This window comes from Cricetulus griseus, chromosome 7, assembly GCF_003668045.3.
Source record: "Cricetulus griseus strain 17A/GY chromosome 7, alternate assembly CriGri-PICRH-1.0, whole genome shotgun sequence".
NCBI lineage: Eukaryota > Metazoa > Chordata > Mammalia > Rodentia > Cricetidae > Cricetulus > Cricetulus griseus.
The window spans coordinates 100577454-100597223 of NC_048600.1; the positions used below are offsets into that span (position 1 = coordinate 100577454).

General features: G+C 40.1%; 2 protein-coding genes across 2 annotated transcripts in view; both read right to left on the reverse strand.

The window, feature by feature from the left end:
- The window catches only part of Ppm1e (protein phosphatase, Mg2+/Mn2+ dependent 1E), a 126076-nt gene extending 120337 nt beyond the window's left edge, over window positions 1-5739 (reverse strand). Inside the window, 3 exon segments of the mRNA XM_027426342.2 lie at window positions 5144-5234; window positions 5237-5293; window positions 5296-5739. Coding sequence (XP_027282143.1) covers window positions 5144-5234; window positions 5237-5293; window positions 5296-5584 — 437 coding nt within the window. The 5' untranslated portion in view covers window positions 5585-5739.
- Window positions 5740-10421: 4682 nt separating this feature from the next.
- Window positions 10422-19770, reverse strand: part of Rad51c (RAD51 paralog C) — a 35480-nt gene continuing 26131 nt past the window's right edge. Inside the window, 1 exon segment of the mRNA NM_001244076.1 lies at window positions 10422-10509. The gene's annotated coding sequence lies outside the window, so the exon portion shown is untranslated.

Here is a 19770-nt window from a genome sequence, read left to right on the forward strand (position 1 = left end):
AAACTTGCAGCTGGTTCTCAGGCATGAGAGTGGTCTTCTATGATCTCTTTCTTCTAAACTTTGTTGGAACTGTCTTTACGGGTTGGGATCAGAAATCTTAGGGAGACTTGGAAGTTTAGGACTATGCCCTTAACCTTGCAGTTTAGTTAACATCAATTAAGGGTAAAAATGTCTAAGGTATGGCTGGCAGGATAGCTCAGTGGAGTGGATACAGAAACTTGTTGCCAAACCTGATGACTTGATCTGAGTTCAATCCCTGGGACCCACGTGATAGAAGGAGATAATTTACTACCACAAGTATATATACATATGTACACACACACACACACACACACACACACACACACACAAATAAATATAAATACATACATACTATTAAAATTTTAATGTTTTAGTATAACACTTATACTATATCTATATAAATCTACATAATCTGAGGCTGGAGAGGTGGTTTGGTGGTTAAGACCACTGACTTCTCTTCCAGAGGACCCAGGTTCCATTCCTAGTACCCACATGGTGGCTCTTAACCATCTGTTAACTATGCATGTGATGCACCAACATATATGTGGGCTAAGCACATTGACACATAATTTTTTTAAAAGAAGAAAAGAAAAACTACAAGTCTAGTCCTAGAGTAGTAGCTTTGGCCACAAAAGGTTAAATAAAATGGGCAAGAGATGACAATGGCAGTGGGAATAGGGAGAGACACATTAATGAGATATTTACAAAGCTAAATTAACAAATCAAATATAAGGGGTCAGAGGAGAAATCAGGGCCAGATTCACTACCTAGCTGGGTGGTAGAGCACTAACCTACGATGCAATCCCCAGCAACATCAAACAAACAAACAAAACACAGAATGCCAGGTTGTGTTTTTGTTTGGGGGATGGAAGAGAAGGTTGGTCAGTTAAATCTGAGAAGCCTTTTAGACAGCAGGTAGAAGTCAAAGCAAGGATGGTGGCAGAGATGGGAGCCATTAGCATAACCACAACAGCCAGTCATGTGAGTGAAGGGTATTGAAGAAAGACAAGTCAAGTAGACTTGAAAAGGTCGAGTACAGAGCATCAATATTAAGAAGATAGGAAGGATATTTAAAAACTCACAGTGAAGTAGCAGCTTCAAAGGTTAAGAGAAAGACTTGGAGCTATGATTAACACTAAACTGTATTCATATTACCTTTTTATTTATGTAAAATTTGTCCACTTTTTAGTGAATAGTTATTTTTTTATAAGAAAATGCTTAATTTTGAAAGGCCTGATATAATTTTTATTCATTTAGTTTCCCATGTATATACATAAAAAGGAAACAAAGCAGAATCATTTTCTGACCTCGCCCAAAGTCATTCATGATTCAACATAACTGAATTATTAGTGTCTATAACCAATGATTTTGTTTTCCAATCCATTTTGAAAGTGCCATCTTCAATGCTACTGCAAACCATCTGGAACTACTTAACTTTGCCAGCCTGCTGTGATAGCTCTCTCCCTCTTGGGAAGCCTGTCCCACCCGAAATGAATAACCCAGAAAACAACTGCTTTAAAAATTGATAACATGCATCTTTAAAATAAGACCTCAGCATATTTGTTTCTCATGGATTAAAACGAATTGATCCTTAGTATTTATTATATTGTTGCTGTATTGTATTGTACACAGTATTCACTTATGAACCTACACAAGTGGCCTCATAGTCTCACATCGAATGTAACATCATTTCTATTTTTTTATTTGAGAAGTAAAGGGTCAGGAGATATGGCTCAATGGTGGAATAGATACCTACCAGGAAAAAAAGAAGCCAGGAATGGAGGCACACCTTGTAATTCCCAGAACTTGGGGAGATGGAGGCAGATCTTTCTCATAGGTGTGTGTGTGTGTGTGTGTGTGTCGGCGGTGGTGGACTGTTGGGAATTGTTAACATTTTAAAATTATTGTTCTTTCAAAATTCTACATGTTGTTTGTATATAGCAGAGTATACCTATGCTCATTTTATCCTAAATGTTATTCTACAAAAACTTTTTAGCCAGGATGGTAGCCCAACCATTTAAGCCTAGTACTTAGTAAACAACGGTAGGTAGATCTCTGTAAGTTCCAAGCCAGCCTGGTCTATGGAGTGAGCCGCAGGGCAGCCAAGGCTACATAGTGGAAAAAAAAAAAAAGAAAAAACTCCCCCCCAAAAGGATTTACTTTTATTTTATGAATGTGAGCTGAATGTATGTACAGCACATTCATGCTTTGTGCCCAGTGATGATAGAAGAGGACATTGGATCCTCTGGAACTGGAGTTACAGACAGTTGTGAGCCACTGGACATGAGTGCTGGGAGCTAAACCTCAATCTGCAAGAGCAGCAACTCCAACTTTTAAGACACTTTAAGCTGGGAGGTAGTGGCAAGCACCTTTAAATCCCAGCACTCAGTAGGCAGAGGCAGGTGGATCTATGTGAGTTCTGAGACCAGCCTGGTCTACAACAGCTAGTTCCAGGATAGTCTCAAAAGCCACAGAGAAACCCTGCCTCAAACCACCCCCCCACACACACACACACATACAAAAAAATAGACACGTTAAGTTGCCTAAACCTTCATTCTTTTCTTAGCTACATATCTGTTTTTTTGTTGTTGTTGTTTTGAGGTAGGGTTTCTCTGAGTAGCCCTGGCTGTCCTCGCACTCACTCACTCTGTAGACCAGGCTGGCCTCGAACTCACAGATCTGCCTGCCTCTGCTGTGATTAAAAGGTGTGCACAACCACCCAGCTGAGAAAATATGCATCTTAAGTCTTCATGAAGCTTTTGTAGTCAGAATTACTTGTAGGACTAGAGAGAAGACTCGATGGTTGTGAGCACGTACTGCCCTTTCAGAGTACTGGAGTTGGGTTCCTAACATCCACATGTAGGCAATTCACATCAGCCTATAATTTCAGCTCCAGAGAATTCTAGACCTCTGACCTCCACAGGTACCTGCACTTGTGTATACACACCCTACACAGGCACATTTTTAAAAAGGAAGTATTTCTAAGTATTTAGAAATTCAGACATTTAAGAAGTCAACATTCCAACTATGTCAAGGTGTTTTGAGATTCGGTGATGATGCTGGAAACTGTTGGAATCATTTGTAATAGCTTGGTTTTTTGTTTTTTTTTTTTTCCAGATCTGGACAGAGGCATAGTAGTCTCACCTGTAAAATGAAGAGCCTGAATAGAATAATGACCTAACACTACAGAGTCAGCTGGTCCTGATTCTTGTGACTAAGTCTTAAGCTTTCTTAAAAGAATAAAAATTAAAAATGTGATTACACATTTTAAAACTTTCAACCCCCTAAGGACTTTAAAGATACTTTACATATACAAGCCAGCCATTTTATCTCTGCTAACATCAGAACAAAATACAGTACAAAGTCTGACCTTATATGAAGTCAGAGTATAAAATCTAATTTTGTTAGTTTCATCTCAAATACAAGCTTCTGCTCTTCATCGGTGATCACCTTATCATTTTAATCATTTTCTCATTTATATGTATATTAAAATTAGTCTTGTTTCCTTTCACATTAAAAAAAAAAAACCACCCACATCCTACCATCTCACTTTGTACATCTCATCATGAACATCTCAATTTTAAAAGCCTTGAAATGTTCAGGACTATACTACATTAATGACAGGGTAGGGGAGCATTCGCTAATGCTTAAACTGTGTCCCTTCAATTCTGGAAGTGCATTTGTAAAGCTAAAACTATCCAAACAGTACTAGTCTGGGATAAATTCCTTCGCTTCGGTAAACATTTCCATTATATTGTAAGCAGAAGCTTTGGTGTCTTTGAATAGCGTATAAAAAAATGGCGTTCTGTAGGTCCCTTTCTTTGATAGTTTACAAAAGAAGCAATACTCTTACCGTTAATGCTGTTTACCCCTGGGTGGTGGTATTACACGCCATTTTATTTTTGCATTTCCCCAAAACACATTATTCCCTTGGTAATCGAACATTATTTTAAAATTAATTACCAGACGGTTTATAAAGTGTGGCATCTACACGGTCCAATTCTACAGATCTGCTCAGTAAGAATTTTTCACTTTGAAAAGCTTTATAGCAGGAGAATGGCTTGATCAGGTGTCTACAGGGTCAGACAAAGACAAAACAGCTTTCTTTTCCAGGCCCTTCTTTTAGGCTTTGGAGAAATCCAGGAAGTGGGTTTGAACTTAGCTGCAGTGAATCTTGCAGTAGTAAACTTTTTGGGTGGTCAGAGTAACACCTTTCATTACAACTATTAGCTGAGTGGCAAAAGACTCGGGCTTACCAGTGTTTGCAGAGGCATTATTTTGGAACAATTCCGTTTGGAAAGAAACGCAATTGTAAACCGTTTCTATTTCAAGCCCATAAAAAGCAGAACTCGCATGAAAGGCAAAGCCTTGACCTTTCTATTTTAGACTTTCATCTGGGTAGCTAAGCCATCTGCTTTCCTCCACCTCCCACCCCATCTACTTACTTAATGGACTGAAAAATACTGCACTTAATTGCAATTTTATCAAACCAGGCTGAGTTTCCTACTTTAATGAATTACGGCCGCGTCTTTTCACCTAAAGGCTTGCTTGGTAGGGTTTTTACTTACCCCCCCCCCACTACCCCCTTCCCAATTCCTTCCCACCTCTCTCAATTATGAGCTGTCAAATGTCTGTAAAGTATGGTACTAGGCTTTCGCGTAGGAAAGCCATCTAAGAGCTTTTCATTTCAACCGTGAGCACCTGGCGGAAAATCTAGGGGTCTGGGCTCCTTTGAACACCGGGACGGTATTAGCTTTGTTGCAGTTACGCAGGAAGGCACCTCACAGTCCATTAAGGAGTCGCGCGTCCCCGCCGCCCAACAAGGAACGCAGCCCGGGAAAGGGCAGACAGACGAAGGTGGGAGGAAACCCCAGGAAGGAGGGCGCTGGGAAGAATGGGGAGCCCACGACGGGAGGGAAGACCTTCCCAGGAAAGAGCCGGGGAGGGGTGTGATAAGTGGCTGTGAAGCTGGCCCTGGCCGAGAGAGCCGAGGAAGAGGGGCTGGGAGCAGGCGCGGAGACCCCGCCCGGATGCCCCGCGGGGACGCGGGGGACGGGGACCCGGACCCAGGCCGGCGACTCGGAGACGGCGGCCCACCCGCGGCCGAGCCCCGCTACTTAACTATTTGTAGAGCTGCTGCAGGCACAGGTCCAGGCTCTCGCCCTCCACCTCCTCTCGGGTGATGCGCTCCGACAGCGGCCGCGGGAGCGGGGCAGCGGCGGCAGCTGGGGCTGCGGCGGCGGCGGCACGGCCGAGTGCCCCGGGCCGCCGCTTCCTCCTCCTCCTCGCCCTCGGCCGCCGCCTCCTCCTCCACCGCCTCCTCTTCAGGCTCGGGGTCTTGGTCCTGCTCCCCCTCCTCGGCCGCCGTTACTGTCGCAGCGTCCTCCCCCGGTTCCTCCCCCGAAGCCTCGGCCGCCTCAGCCGCGACCAGCTCGGCTTCAGGCTCGGGCTCAGATTCGGGTTCGGGCTCTGGCTCGCCGCCGCCGCACGGTCCGCGGAACTCGCCCAGGAACAGCTCCAGGAAGCGACGGTAAGTTTTCTCCTCAGGGATACAGCCCGCCATCGTTGCTCATGCCCCGAGGTCCACCGGGAAGTGGGTGGAGGGTGAACCCAGGAGGAGGGGGCTGCTTCGGAGCCTCGCCTCCCGCGACGGAGGGGGAACGGCCGCACCGGCACCGGCGATCAGCACTGGGTTGCCTGGAGAGGGCTCCCGCAGGCGTGCGCGCCACCGAGCTCGGACGTGCGCGGCCCGGGGGCGGGGGCGGAGCGCGCCACCCCTCTCCGGTCTGGAGGGAAAGTTGGTGGCGGGCGCGCGCACAGGGTCCAGCGGCGGCCCACCCGCAATCCCTACCGAGAGCTCAGCCCACGCTGCCTAGAGACTGTCGCCATGGCAACCGGTTCTAATTAAGAATTCCAGGGTCCTTGCCGTCGAGCCTGTGGAGTGGTAAGGACACTGAACTCCAGCACACCAACTTCGAATGGTCCTTATTGAGTGAAGACCCTAGTTTAAGAGTGAACTAATGCATCTCCGTTGGTTCCACTAGGAGTATGTTGACTTCATTTTCCTTGTTTGCCTTAGCATATCTGTTCATACGATAGCACACAGTAAACACTTTTACTAAGGGTACAAATGGAAAAATTAGAGGTGGGGCACACGCACCTAACGGGGTAGTTTTCTTCGCTTAGGTTCTTTCAACTGATTGTAAGTATCCCCATTTCTCAAAACACGATGTGAGAAATAAAATAATTTATTCGCTTTAAAGTCCAGACTTTCCAGCAGTGGCATTGGTATCCAGATCTAAGTCTCGAAGCTTTTAGACTTTTTTTCCTAACTCTGCTCTACAAAAAATTTATTTGTGCCTCATGTGTACACAATGTCTTATTATATGGGGCTTTGCAGTTTACTCGTGTTCATGTCTATAATCCTTACCACACCCCTAAAGGATATTATCATTATGATTTTGTTTTACAGATAAAGAAACAAGCCTTAAAAACAGTGACTTTGCTCAAGGTCAGAAGCAAGCAATGCAACAAGGACTCAAATCCATGGTTGAAATGGTAGATTTCACTTGTAAGTTTTCCATCACACCAAACTCCCCTCCTTAGTTTCTGTATAATGCACATCATATCCTATCACATAATCTGTATTATTAACTACATTTTGTTCTTCCCCACCACCTCCTTTTTTCTTTCTTGGGCTAAAACTGACTTTATTCTAATTTTCTTACCAAACTATACACAAACCTGTTATTTTCAAGCTTCCTGGTGATGGTGGTGGTTGCTCAGAACGACTTGTTATACAGCTGTATGGATGAGAACATCATTGCTGCATACTGCCATGTCTATGTATGTAATGCACCACATAGTGATTTTTTTTCTCTACTCTGAAAAACATGTACTCACAAATTATCCACTCCACCCTCCCCATTTGTTTCTGGGTTTCAGCTGGATTTAGGATCTGAAATATCATTTCCAGTCAGTTATTAATGGCAAAAGAGGGTGTGTTCTCACCAACTGTTTTCCTATAATACTGTATTTTTAAATCCCTGACCTGATACTGTTATTTTAAGATTAAGTAGGTTGGACTTAGTAATGGTATCATGTAAAATAGAGTTCTATGCTCTCTCCTAGGTCAAGATTAAATAATACATGATAGAAAGTGTATAGTAAATAATGCACTTGGAATTTTTTGAAGATAAATGGAAAGACTCAATTAGTCTGTGTAAAGCAACTTCTCTGTGGAATGCCGAAGAGCCTTCAAACTAATTTCATTTTCACCCTACCTGTTCACTGCCATTTCAGAAAAACTTGAAAAGAGCTAGGTGTGGTGGAACAAACTCTTAATCCCAGCACTCTGGAGGCAGAGTTGGGTGTACACTGAGTTCAAGTCCCACCTGAACCACCTACCAAGTTCCAGATCAGCCAGGGCTATGTAGTGAGGTCTTGTCTAATCACAAATAAACAATAACCAGGAAAGACTGACAACCTTTTAGGCTGCAGCAACCTTAAATGTCCAATTTTGCATTCCAATGAACTATTACTATCCCCAATTTTAACATGGTGACATTTACTTCAGGAGAACGTAGCTGTCAACGGTAACAATGCATGTCAAGCTACATCTTCTTCCTTCATAATGTAGTTTCCTCCTTCATTTAGATGACACTTGTGACATTAATTTATGACTCAACCCACACATCAAAGGAAAATGATATATGTTGGTAAAACATTACTTCTAAGAATGAAAGAGAAAGCCCACACCTCTGTTACTGGAAATGAGAGGCGTCTTTGCTTGTATTAATAAAGCTACTCCTTTACAAAGATCAATATGGATCCTATTGCATTCTTTTAGCAAAGGAGCTGTCAGCGGCTGCTAAAAGCAGTGTAGGATCCCAAAGCAGCTGTGTAGGTGGCTTTGCCATTGTCAAGTCTTTTAGTCGTTATTTCACATCACTTTGCTTTCCTTTCTCCTCACACCTCTCTAGTCCATTCTATTTATTTTGTTTAATAGAAAATGTAGTGAGTCCTGACACATTGCCTCCTACATTCAATTGGTTTTTCTGATATTTCTTCCTGGCTCTTAAGGTAGTTTGTACTTTATGTTCATCTTTGTATTTATGTCATTAGGTATATATCTCTAGAAAATAAGACTACACTTTACTGCCACTGTATTTAAAAACAAATTTTGTTGCCAGCACTTAATATGATTTTATTTTTGCTGAAATATACAATAAATTTTTTCATTAAAAATTCAAATTATGAAAAAGCATAATGTATATAAAATGCAAAGCTAGTTCTTTGGAGATACTTTTCTTACAAAAATATGCAGTGTCCCTTTATGAATTTTCACAGTAATGTTTGTCGGGTAAAAATGTTGAATTTAGTAGCTTGTTGTATAACTCAAACATTTTCTCAGTTATTTACCCAAGAGAAATAACTTGCCATAAACACAAGCATATACATAAGAACCTGTACGTGAATGTTCAGCTCTATTTATAGCATCTCAGACATTGAATCAATATACAAATCCATGAACACCTAAGATGGGTAACTGTAGTATATTCACACAACAGAATACTACTTGTCAATAAAAACAAATGAACTTAGGCTAAGTATGGTACATGCCTAGAATCCCAGCACTCAGCATACAAGATTAAGAATTGAGCTAGATGTGGTGGTGCACACCTTTAATCCCAGCTCTAGAAAGGCAGAGGCAGTTGGATCTCAGTGAGTTTAAGGCCAGCCTGGACTGCATAACAAGTTCTAGGACAGCTAGGGATATATAGTGAGACTATCTCAGAAAAAAATGGGTGGAGGGGGTTGAGGTCAAGCCTTGGTACATAGTGAGTTAAAGGCCAGCCTGGGCTATGTGAAATCTTCATATGTTAAGACAAATAAACAACAAAAACCATACATATTGAGAGTGCTGGAGAGATGGCTCAGCATTTAAGAGTACTTGCTTCTCTTGCAGAGGAATTCTACATGGAGGCTCAAAACTGCCTGTGTAACTCCAGTTTTAAGGGATCCAATGCCTCTTCTGGCCTCTTTGGGCACTGAGCATGTACTTGGTACATATATATATGAAGGCAAATACATACACATACAATAAAAATAAAAACATACTGAAAAATAAAAGTTGTAGAAAAGGGCTGGAGAAATGGCTCAGTTGTTGAGAGCACGTATTACTCCTGCAGAAGACATGAGTTTGATTCTTAGCACCTACATGGCAGCTCACATCCTCCCATTAACTCCAGTTCCAAGGAATTCAACACCCTCTTCTGGCCTCTGCAAGTATGAGACATGCATGTGGTACGCATAGATACCTGCAGGCAAAATACTGATCACATAAAATAAAAATATTTTCAGTTGCACAAATGAATATATTATTCTATCCATATGTTTTGTTGTTGTTGTTTGTTTTTTGAGACAGGGTTTCTCTTTGTAGCCCTAACTGTCCTGGAACTAGATCTGTGGACCAGACTGGCCTTCAACTCAGAAATGAACCTGCCTCTGCTTCCCAAGTGCTGGGATTAAAGACATGCACCACGACCACCTAAGCCCTATGGTATTCTAAAAAATAGGCAAGACTAAACCAGATGTGGTGTACATGGTGGGACATGTCTATAATGCCAGCATGCAGGAGGCTGAGACAGGAGGATCAAAAGTTTAAGGTCAGTGTAGGCTACATAGCCAGAACATCTCAAGAAAAACAAATGATCAACGAAAAATGGCTAAACTAACCACATGTGAGAAGACAGGAAGGAGCTAGATTGAATATTTCAAGTTCACTGAGCATGTTTTCTCACTGAGTGTGGTGGTGCATGTCTTTAATTTCAGCACTCAGGCGACAAAGGCAGGTACATCTCTGTGAGTTCAAAGCCAATCTGGTCTTCCATAGTGAGTTCCAGCACAGCCAGAGCTACAGTCTTAAAAAAAAAAAAGGACAACAATGTTATCTATTGTAACCGGGGGGATTATCTGAGTTATGAAATTATCAAAGTATACATTAAAGATAATAGGAATGTAGCTCAGTGATAGAGCACTTGCCTAGCATGTAAAAGGCTTAAAATATACATTTAAAATAAGTATATTGTACATAAATTAAACCTCAATAAAGTTGATTTTTAAAAAGAATTGACTGTCCATTTTGCTACCATATCCATTCTTTCCTTCCTTGTTCCACTCCACACTGCTGCAGAGCTGACCTGCTTAGGCTGCATTCACTGGGCTTCAGTGACAGCTGTCTTTCAGTTGTCATTTGCCCAGTGGGAGGCACTGACAAGAAATTTAAGTGAGGAGAGCAAAACAGCCAGAGCATTTCTCTTCTCCCTTGTCTCAGTGTTGAGCCTGTTTTATCTCCTTGGTGACTTTGCTCCCCTTGTTTGTTCACTGGACTTCAGGCTGGACAGGTATCCGAGTCTCTGAGCTCTGAAAACATCATCTTCCATTCTCCTTCAGCCTAAGGATAGTGGCAGCTTCCAGATTCCTAATCTTTTAGAATTAGAAAAGGTTTTATAGTTGTTTTATCAATGTATAAATAATTTTCTGCATTTAACTAAAATGATACAATAACAAAAACTTATGAAAGGATTATATGGAACAGAACTTAAAGTGGTTTAAGCTGAAATTACAGCAATTTTTAGATCTGGAAGGTTCTACTCGAATAGTTTACTTGAACCAAAGTTAACAGTGGATTATTTCTTAAAATTAGAAGAATAGATTATCACAAGTTCAGAAGGAATAGGGAGGATGCAATACCAATAGCAAAAGGGGGGCACTGATTATAATTCTGAAATAGCGGATACAGGTCAGAATTCCATATAATAGGCATGAGTGGGAACTGACATAAATATGGACTTCAGTAAATAATACTAACATATCAGTGTTGGTTTACCAGAAATAGGCACAGGATGTTAGAAATGGGGGGAGGGGGAAGAAGAAAGCATACATGCTAACTCTATCCCAACTCTTTTGTAAACTTAAAATCACTGTAAAGATACTCATTAATTTGAAGTCATGTTTGCTATATGAATAATTAAGGCATGTAAATTTTTTATTGTTTTTTACTATTTTAAAAACTGAATTTTAGACTAGAAAGATGGCCCAGTGGACTAGAGTATTTGCTCCTCCAGGGAACCTGAGTTTAGTTTCCAGCACCAACTTCAGGCTGGTCACAACCTCCTGTACACCAGCTACAGGGGATCTAATGTCCTCCGCTAGTCTCTGAGGGCACCCACACATGTAGCATACATACATACATACATACATACATACATACACACACACACACACACACACACACACACACACACACACACACTTTTAAAAATCTTTTAAAAGGCCATGCATACTGGCCCATGTCTTTAATCCCAGCACTCAGGAAGCAGAGACAAGAGGATCTCTGTGAGTTCAAGGCCAGCCTGGACTACAGAGCGAGTTCCAGGATAGCCAGAGCTCTGTAGAGACCCTGTCAGTAAATAAACAAATAAACAAACAGGTAAACAAATAAAATTCCTTTAAAAATGAATTCACAAAGTGAACATGAGCTATGAAAGAGAATATAAAGCTGTTTTTCTAGTTTTAATTCTGTCAAGACTTTTTGATTTTAGTGGTAGATAAGTACATAAAAATGCACTCTACAGAGCAGGCAGTAGTGGCACACACCTTTAATCCCAGCACTTAGGAAGCAAAGGCAGCTGTATCTCCAAGTTTTAGGCCAGCCTGTCTACAGAGTGAATCCCAGGGTAGCTAGGGCTACACAAGAGAAACCCTGCCTTAAAAACCCAAAATATAAAATCCAATGTTAAGCCCCACAGTTTCCATTCTGAATGGTTACTCTAACTGTACAGAGAAGTCCATTGAGTTGATAGGTTAAGGGTCTGGTTAATTTTAGTGTATGAAGGGTTTTGTTGTTTTGGATTTTGGTTTCAGAGATGGGGTTACTCTGTGTAGCCCTGGCTGACCTAGAACTCCAGCTATAGATCAGGCTGGCCTCAAACTCAAGAGACCTACCTACATCTGTTTCCCAAGTGCTGGGATTAAAGGTATGAGCCACCACTGCCCATTGAAGATTTGTTTTTTAAATTTGCAAATTTTTATATAATAAAGTTTAAAAACCTAACTGAAGGGTAATATGTAAAAGGCTCAGCAGTTAAGAGCAATTGCTGCCTCTTGTAGAAGACTTGAATTTGAGTTCCTGCCCCCTGTCAAGAGGCTCACAAGTACCTGTAACATCAACCAGGGAAGTAGATGCCTTCTCCTGACCTCCATAAGCATCTGTACGAGCACGCACACACACTGAAAGAGTGGCGCCTGCTGAAAGAGTGGCGCTTGCTCTTCACCAATGGCCCTCTCGGCCCCCACATACATAATTCAAAAATCTTTAAATCTTTTTAAATTAATTTAATTAAAACTTTTTAGGGGGAGGTGTCTTGAGACAGGCAGGGTCTCACTATGTAATTCTGGCTGTCCTGGAACTCACTATGTAGACCAAATTGGCCTCAAACTCACAGAGATCCACCTGCCTCTGCCTCTCCAAGGGGTGCTCCACTAAGCCTGGCCAATTACAACTTTTTAATCTAAAAAAAAAAAAAAAGTGTCATCAAATCACATACCACAGAATATCTGACAACAGAGTACAATAGAAATTACTTCAAAACTGGAGAGACAGCTCAGCAGATAAGAGCATTGGCTGCTCTTCCAGAGGATCTGGGTTCAATTCCCAGCACTCACATGGCAGCTCACAACTGTCTGTAACTCTAGTTCCAGGAGATTCAGCATCCTCACACAGACATATATGCAGGCAAAACACCAGGGCACATAAAATAAAAATAAATTATTAATTTTTTTCAAACAGGAGCTTCAATCAATAGCTGTATTTTAAAAACTCATCCCCAGTTGATGCAAAAAAAAAAAAAAAAGAGCAAACATCATTGCTATAATAATTTTTAATTCCTTTCCTCTTTTAGGCTATATAGTCATTTGCAGGAATAGGCCAAAGCTATCAAAATTAAAATTCACTCCAAGTAGTAACAAGCCATACAAACTAAATTTTACTAGTTTTAAAGGCAAATAAGTACCCCAAACAGTTTCTAGCCGTTTTAAAAAAGTTTTATCTATACATAATCAACTTTCTTTTTATCTAGCCACCAAAATATGGACTAGGACATCCTTACAGAAGTAGAGGGTGATGGTGATTTGATACTATAAATGTTGTCATATAGAATGTTCTTTCTATAATGAGTGACTCTTCTAAAGTGAACTACTAAAAAATCTGTATCGATATTTTCTAATTTTCATTATACAAATCAGAAAGTACTTCTTGGTAATAAAATTTTACCTTTATTATCAACTAGTTTTTAATTACTTTTAAATATTCAGTTAGAATGAATACATGTAAAAATTCATGATACTGAACATGTCCTAGTTAGGTTGGCAAATGCCCATCACTGCAGAATTCATTAAAACTAGAACAAAGCAAACAGAAAACTGAACAGCAGCAGCTTTTTCAATGAAAATCGAACAGGCAACTAAATCCAGAAATTCCTAACCAAGGCGTTTTCTATACTTAGATATTGCTAAAAGACTTTGTTTTCTATACTTAAATATTGCTAAGTACTCTCTTCTTAGTTGGTGGAACTGAGCCACAGTAACATTTGTGCCTAGAAGGGACGATGAAGTGACTCCATTAACCTAGAGTGCTGTAGCATATGGCAGTCATAGGTGGTAGAATGGCTGTGTCGGACAAGAGTAGAAACAAGCCATGTGGCACAGACGTTATCAATTACCACACATGGTGACCATGCTGACACAATCATCTTTTCCAGAAAGGAAATAACTTGGGCATATGAAGTTGTTTGCTGCCTTGTGAAAGAGTAATCTATAAATGACATATCTGGCACCAAGATAGCACACATGGTTTTCAGTAATTAAACTAAGAGTTAAGATTTGAACCTTTACTACATACTTAAATAACAATGCACCACACTGCAGATATTTGCAAAGGCAGCAATCAAAGTACATATGCAAAATAAGCACAAGTCTTTCAAACATAAAATTATTTCCAAATCCTAGCATGGTGGCACTTGCCTGTAATCCGGCACTTAGGGGCAGAGGCAGGAAAATTCCAGGCTAACTTGAGGTACACACAATACCCTGTTTCAAAACAAAACAAAACACCCATTGGCTGGAGAGATAGCTTAGTGGTTAAGAGCATTGGTTGTTCAATTCCCAGCATCCACATGTTGGCTCACAATCTTCTCTAACTCCAGTCCTACAGGACCCAATGGCACAGGTACAGATGTGGTACAGAGACATGCAGGCAAAACACCCACACACAGCTTTAAAAAACAAATTATTTTTCAAATATCTTCAAATTACCACATAAAATACTGAATTCTTATATCACTGAAAGTATACCAATAATTTCAACTCTTTAGGTATAAAACCTGCAGGGAAAGCTCAAGATTAGATCTAAGGAAATAAACTTGTAATTATTTCTTTTGTTTGTTTGTTTGTCTTGAAATGTATTTCATTTGTAAAAAACAGCTTGTTAAAATTAACATCATCTAAAGTGATTTATATTGGTTTCTTTTTTAAAGGTTTTTATTTTCTTCAATTTTTTTTGTTTGTTTTTACATACTAACCAAAGCTTCCCCTCCCCACAGTAATTATTTCTTCTAAGTACTGACCAAAAAAAAAAAAAAAAGCAATGCAAAGAAACATGGTAAGCACTGGGCTTTAAGAAAATCTACCAGGTGTGGGCTCTGTGGTACTGGGAGACAGAGGCAGGCCTTCTCTGTGAGTTCCCAAGCTCATCCTGGTCTGTCAAGTAAGACCCTGTCTCAAAAGAAAAAAAAAAAAAATTAAGACAGATTTCATATAGAACAGCCTGACCTCCACTGCTATGTAGCAGAGAATAAACTTGAGCTTCTGATCCTCCTGCCTCCATGCCTGGTTTATATCTTGATGAGGTGCTATATGTCCACTTTTAGGAAAATGTGATTATTTATTCCTTCAGGTAGGTGCTGTATGGACTAAGAGAGATTGAAGGCTTGGGAATAGTTAGCAATAGAAAATAATAAGTACAGAAAAGAACAGTATCAATGGGAATAAAGAGAAACAAATTAAAAAACACAAAATAAAAAGACTCAAAATTGTTTACAAAAAAAAAAAAAAAAAAAGGCACAGAAAGACACAATTTGGAAAGATCTAGCAGTCTACCCAGAAAGGTTCACAGGAAACTATTCCAGTTTTCTACTTCTTTAAAACAAGCTGTGCTAAAACTTTAGTGTCTAGAACTGAAATCATTTTGCTCTTCCACAACTCTGATGTTGACTGAGCTTGGCTAGGTGGTTTTTATTTGTAGGTCCTCCAAAGCTACAGTCCACTTTGTGAACTGAATACATGAAGGTACAACAGGGTTACATGTCCAAGGTAAGTTATTTACATTATGCTTTTTCATTTACATTGAAAACACTCCAGTAGAAAATGAGTAGTTGCAGGAGGTAAGATGGGTCACATGTAGCATAGGATGCCTTCAATGTCCTATGTACTCAAGGCTATCCCTTAATTCCTGATTCTCCCACTTTTACCTCCCAAATGCTAGAATTTAATTTTTAAAAAGGATTTGCCGTCATTGGTGGTGCACACATTTAATCCCAGCATTTGGGAGGCAGAGGCAGAGGCGGATCTGGTCTACAGAGCAAGTTCCAGGACAGGCTCCAAAACAATACAGAGAAACCCTGTCTCGAAAAAACAAAGAGAAAAAAATTACTTTTATTCTGTATTTGCCTTCATGTATGTGTGTGCAGTGTAAATGTACCTGATTCCTGTTGAGCCCAGAAGAGGGAGTTGGATATCCTGAAACTTAAGTTACAGAAGGTTGTGAACTGTCACGTGTGTACTGAGAACTGAACCCAGGTCCTTTGCAAGGGCAACAAGTGCTCTTAACCTCTAAGCCATCTCTACGGTTCCAAGTCCTGGGGTTTCAGCTGTGTCACTACACCTATCTCTTAATATGTAATTATATTAGAAATAATAACTGACTTTAGGGGGCTGGAGAGATGGCTCAGAAATTAAGAGCACTAGCTGCTTTTCCGGAGGACCAGGTGGATCCAACATCCTCGTATAGACAACTTCTTACACAATGACTTAGGACTGTAAAAGTTCTAGCCAAGCCTGGCCACACAGCCTATAAGCTTAGCTATTCAGGAGGCCTGAAATAATCGAATCACTAGTTCAAGGCTAACCTAGGTGATGTAGCTGAGGAAGTTTTTGGTTTTTTGTTTTGTTTTTTTTTAAGGGTGAGGATATAACTCAGTGGTAGGACCCTGAGTGGCAGGTCTTAGGTTCAACCTACAGTAAAATAAATAAAAACAAAGAAGTGAGTGTCTCAACAAGGGGATGGAGCAGAGTTTTGTATTAGCTAGTCTTAGGAGTAAACATTGGTCAAATCAGTAATTAGACCTCTTTTAGACTCAAGAGGACCTACTGTACCCCACCTTCTGTTAAAAGAAGAGCTAAATAATTTAAAGTACTGCAACATTTATCTTCATGAGTTTATAATAAAGTTCAGAAATTTGAACTTGGGAACTCAGAAATGTGTTCTGAATTTAATCTCATAGGATATCATCGAGTGCTAACAAATCTACAAGAAACCAATACATAGAGCCCACAATAATAACATGTATCACAGTGAGAACTATTAATTCCAAAGTGATGGGGCATAGTGACAAATTCCTTTAGTCCCAGCACTTGGGAGGCAGAAGCAGGCAGAACTGTGAGTTCAAGGCCAGCCAGGGCTACATAGTGAGACCCTGCCTCAAAAGAACCACGTGACTAATTTCAGGGGCTGGAGAGATGGCTCAGAGGTTAAGAGCACTGACTGCTCTTCCATAGGTCCTGAGTTCAATTCCCAGCAACCACATGGTGGCTCACAACCATCCATTATGAAATCTGGTGCCCTCTTCTAGTGGAAGCAGAATGTTGTATACATAATAAATAAATATTTAAAAGAAAAAAAGTTCATTTATTTTTCTTTAAATCTACTGCTTTTCAAATGTAAATGCTACACCAAAGAAAGTGCCTGAAAGTCATAAAATATGGGGGGGGGCATGTTTTTTGAATTTTGAAACAGAGTCTCTATGTGTAACACTCCCAGCTCTCCTGGAGCTCACTCTGTAGATCAGGCTGGCCTCAAACTCAAGAGATCTGCCTAATTAAAGGCCATGTCACCACCATCTGGCTGGAGGGGAGGGGGTTTATTAAGCCATTTTATTTATTTTTGTCTTCATTTTTATTTTATTTTCATTTTAACATGTTTTTCTTTCTAAGAACTAGCGGTATCATTGAACCACTTAGTTTTGTAATTATAGTCTTTGAGCCTCACTTTATATGGCTTCTTGACATAAATTCTCTTTATATCACTTTGTCCCTTATCTTGCAAATTCTTATTTCTGAAAGTAGGTAGGATATAATCTTCTTGAATTCTCCCTCCATCCCTTTTGAATGTGTATAATTTTTATATCTTCATAAATTACACATAAAAACTATATTTAAAGTAATAGAATGCTTAAAAACTCACATCTCACTACACATAATGGAAGTCAAATAGACAGTTGAAATATCAAAAAGCCTATGTCAAAGGTGAATTGAAACTGAAAACAAGCAAAGAAATATAGTGTGGTCAAAAATACATGAAATCTTGTCAACATATTTTATGCCAAAATCAGTTCTAAGGGAGCAAAATGTTCTGTAAATTTTAACAGTAACAGTAAATTTAGGCACTGATGTTAACTAAAAATACATATTTTGAACAGTCAGCTTCTCTCCTGTAACTCAATGTTTTTTTAAAGCAATAGAACGCTTCAGCTTTTGTCTCAAAACTGAAATTCAATGTAATCTGAATATTATTGGTATTTATTGTTTTATTTATTTATTTAGGTTTTTCAAGACAGGGTTTCTCTGTGTAGCTTTGTAGCCTAGTCTGGCACTCGCTCTGCAGACCAGGATGGCCTCAAACTTACAGAGATCCACCTGCCTCTGCCTCCCAAGTGTACCACCAATGCCTGGCCCTTATTTATTTATTTTTGACACAGGGTCTTGCAGTACATCTTAGGCTAGGCTGGAACTAGCAGCAATACTCATGCTTCAGCCTCCTGAGTGCTGGGTTTACAGGAACGCAGTTACCACACCTCTCGATATTGAAACTAAATGTCACTTTCCCCAATATTTTCAGTTAATCATTTTCAGTGACTGTCTGTCTCATAATGCCTCTATAAAAAGAGGCTAGAAAGTCAAACCACCATTTATAAACAAATCTTGCCTATAAGAAAAGGCATTGAAAAAATATGAAAAATAAGTATGTCCAAATTGATATGACTTCAGGCAGAGTAAGAATGTGTGTCTTCTAACTTTAGTCCTAGGATCATTCTACCAGTTATACTATAATTTTACTACCAATTGAAAAAACTTGACTAAGAATATTATTGACAAAAATCAAACAGTGGGGCTGGAAGATGGCCAGTGGTCAAGAGCATGCACCTGTAATCCTGGCACTCCTGTGGCATAGACAGGAGAGCACCTGGGAGTTTGCAGAACAGCTGGTCTAGTTAATACAAAGAGATGCTGTCTCAGAGTAGAAAGCAAAGACCAACAACAAAGGTTGTCCTCTGACCACCAACCCCATGTGAACTGTGGATCACATACAACCCCATTTACCAACATACACAAATGTATAAACAAACACACATGCATTACATAAGAAAGATATTGGTAGAATGGTTTTCGTGTGTGTGTGTGTGTGTGTGTGTGTGTGTGTGTGTGTGTGTGTGTGTGTGTGTGTGTGTGTGTGCGTGTGTGTGCCTGATCACATCTCAAAGGGTCATTCCCCAGGGACCGTACACCCTACCCTTTCAAGATGGCCTAACTGGTTTGTAGCCAGATTCAGCTGGGATGGCTAGCTCATGAACCCATGATCTGCCTGTCTCTGGTTTCTTACATGTGGGTTCCAAGAATGGAACTCATATCCTCATGTTTGAATGGCAAGCATTTTACTGAATGAAGTATCTCCTCAGCCTGATGGAATGATCTCTAAGTTTTTCTCTAGCAATATAGACACGTAATAACTATATTTAAAATGTTAAGCCTGTATCCTAAAAATAAACAAAACCAGGTGCTGAATTAGGTTATGTGAGCCTTTAACTTTATACTTTATCATAATAAACACCTATACTTATTTGGAATCAAATTGATTTTCCAAGTACAGCAATGGACAATATAAATTTCTGGTATCCATTCTTCCCAAAATGAGTTTTTACAGGAAACTATATTACCAGCTTATGTTGTACTAGTTGTGTCTACAACATAGTAAAAGATGGAAATGACATTAAAAACACTGGAAATGAATACATGATATACCTATAATAAAATGTCTTCATGAAGCATGGTGGTGCACACCTTTTATCTCAGCACTTGGGAGGCAGAGACAGGGGGATCTCTGTGAATTCAAGGCCAGCATGGTCTACAAAAGTGAGTTCCAGGACAGCCAGAGCAGTTGTTACAGAGAAACCCTGTCTCAAAAAACAAAAAATAAAAGTCTTCATGAAATCAATTACTCTGTACAATGAATACACCAGTTAAAAACAAGCAACACTGGGGCACTAGATGTTGCAGCAGGTAAGAGCATGTGCTCTTGCAGAGGACCTAAGTTTAGTTCCCACCACCTCAATGGAATCTCAGAACTGCTGGCAA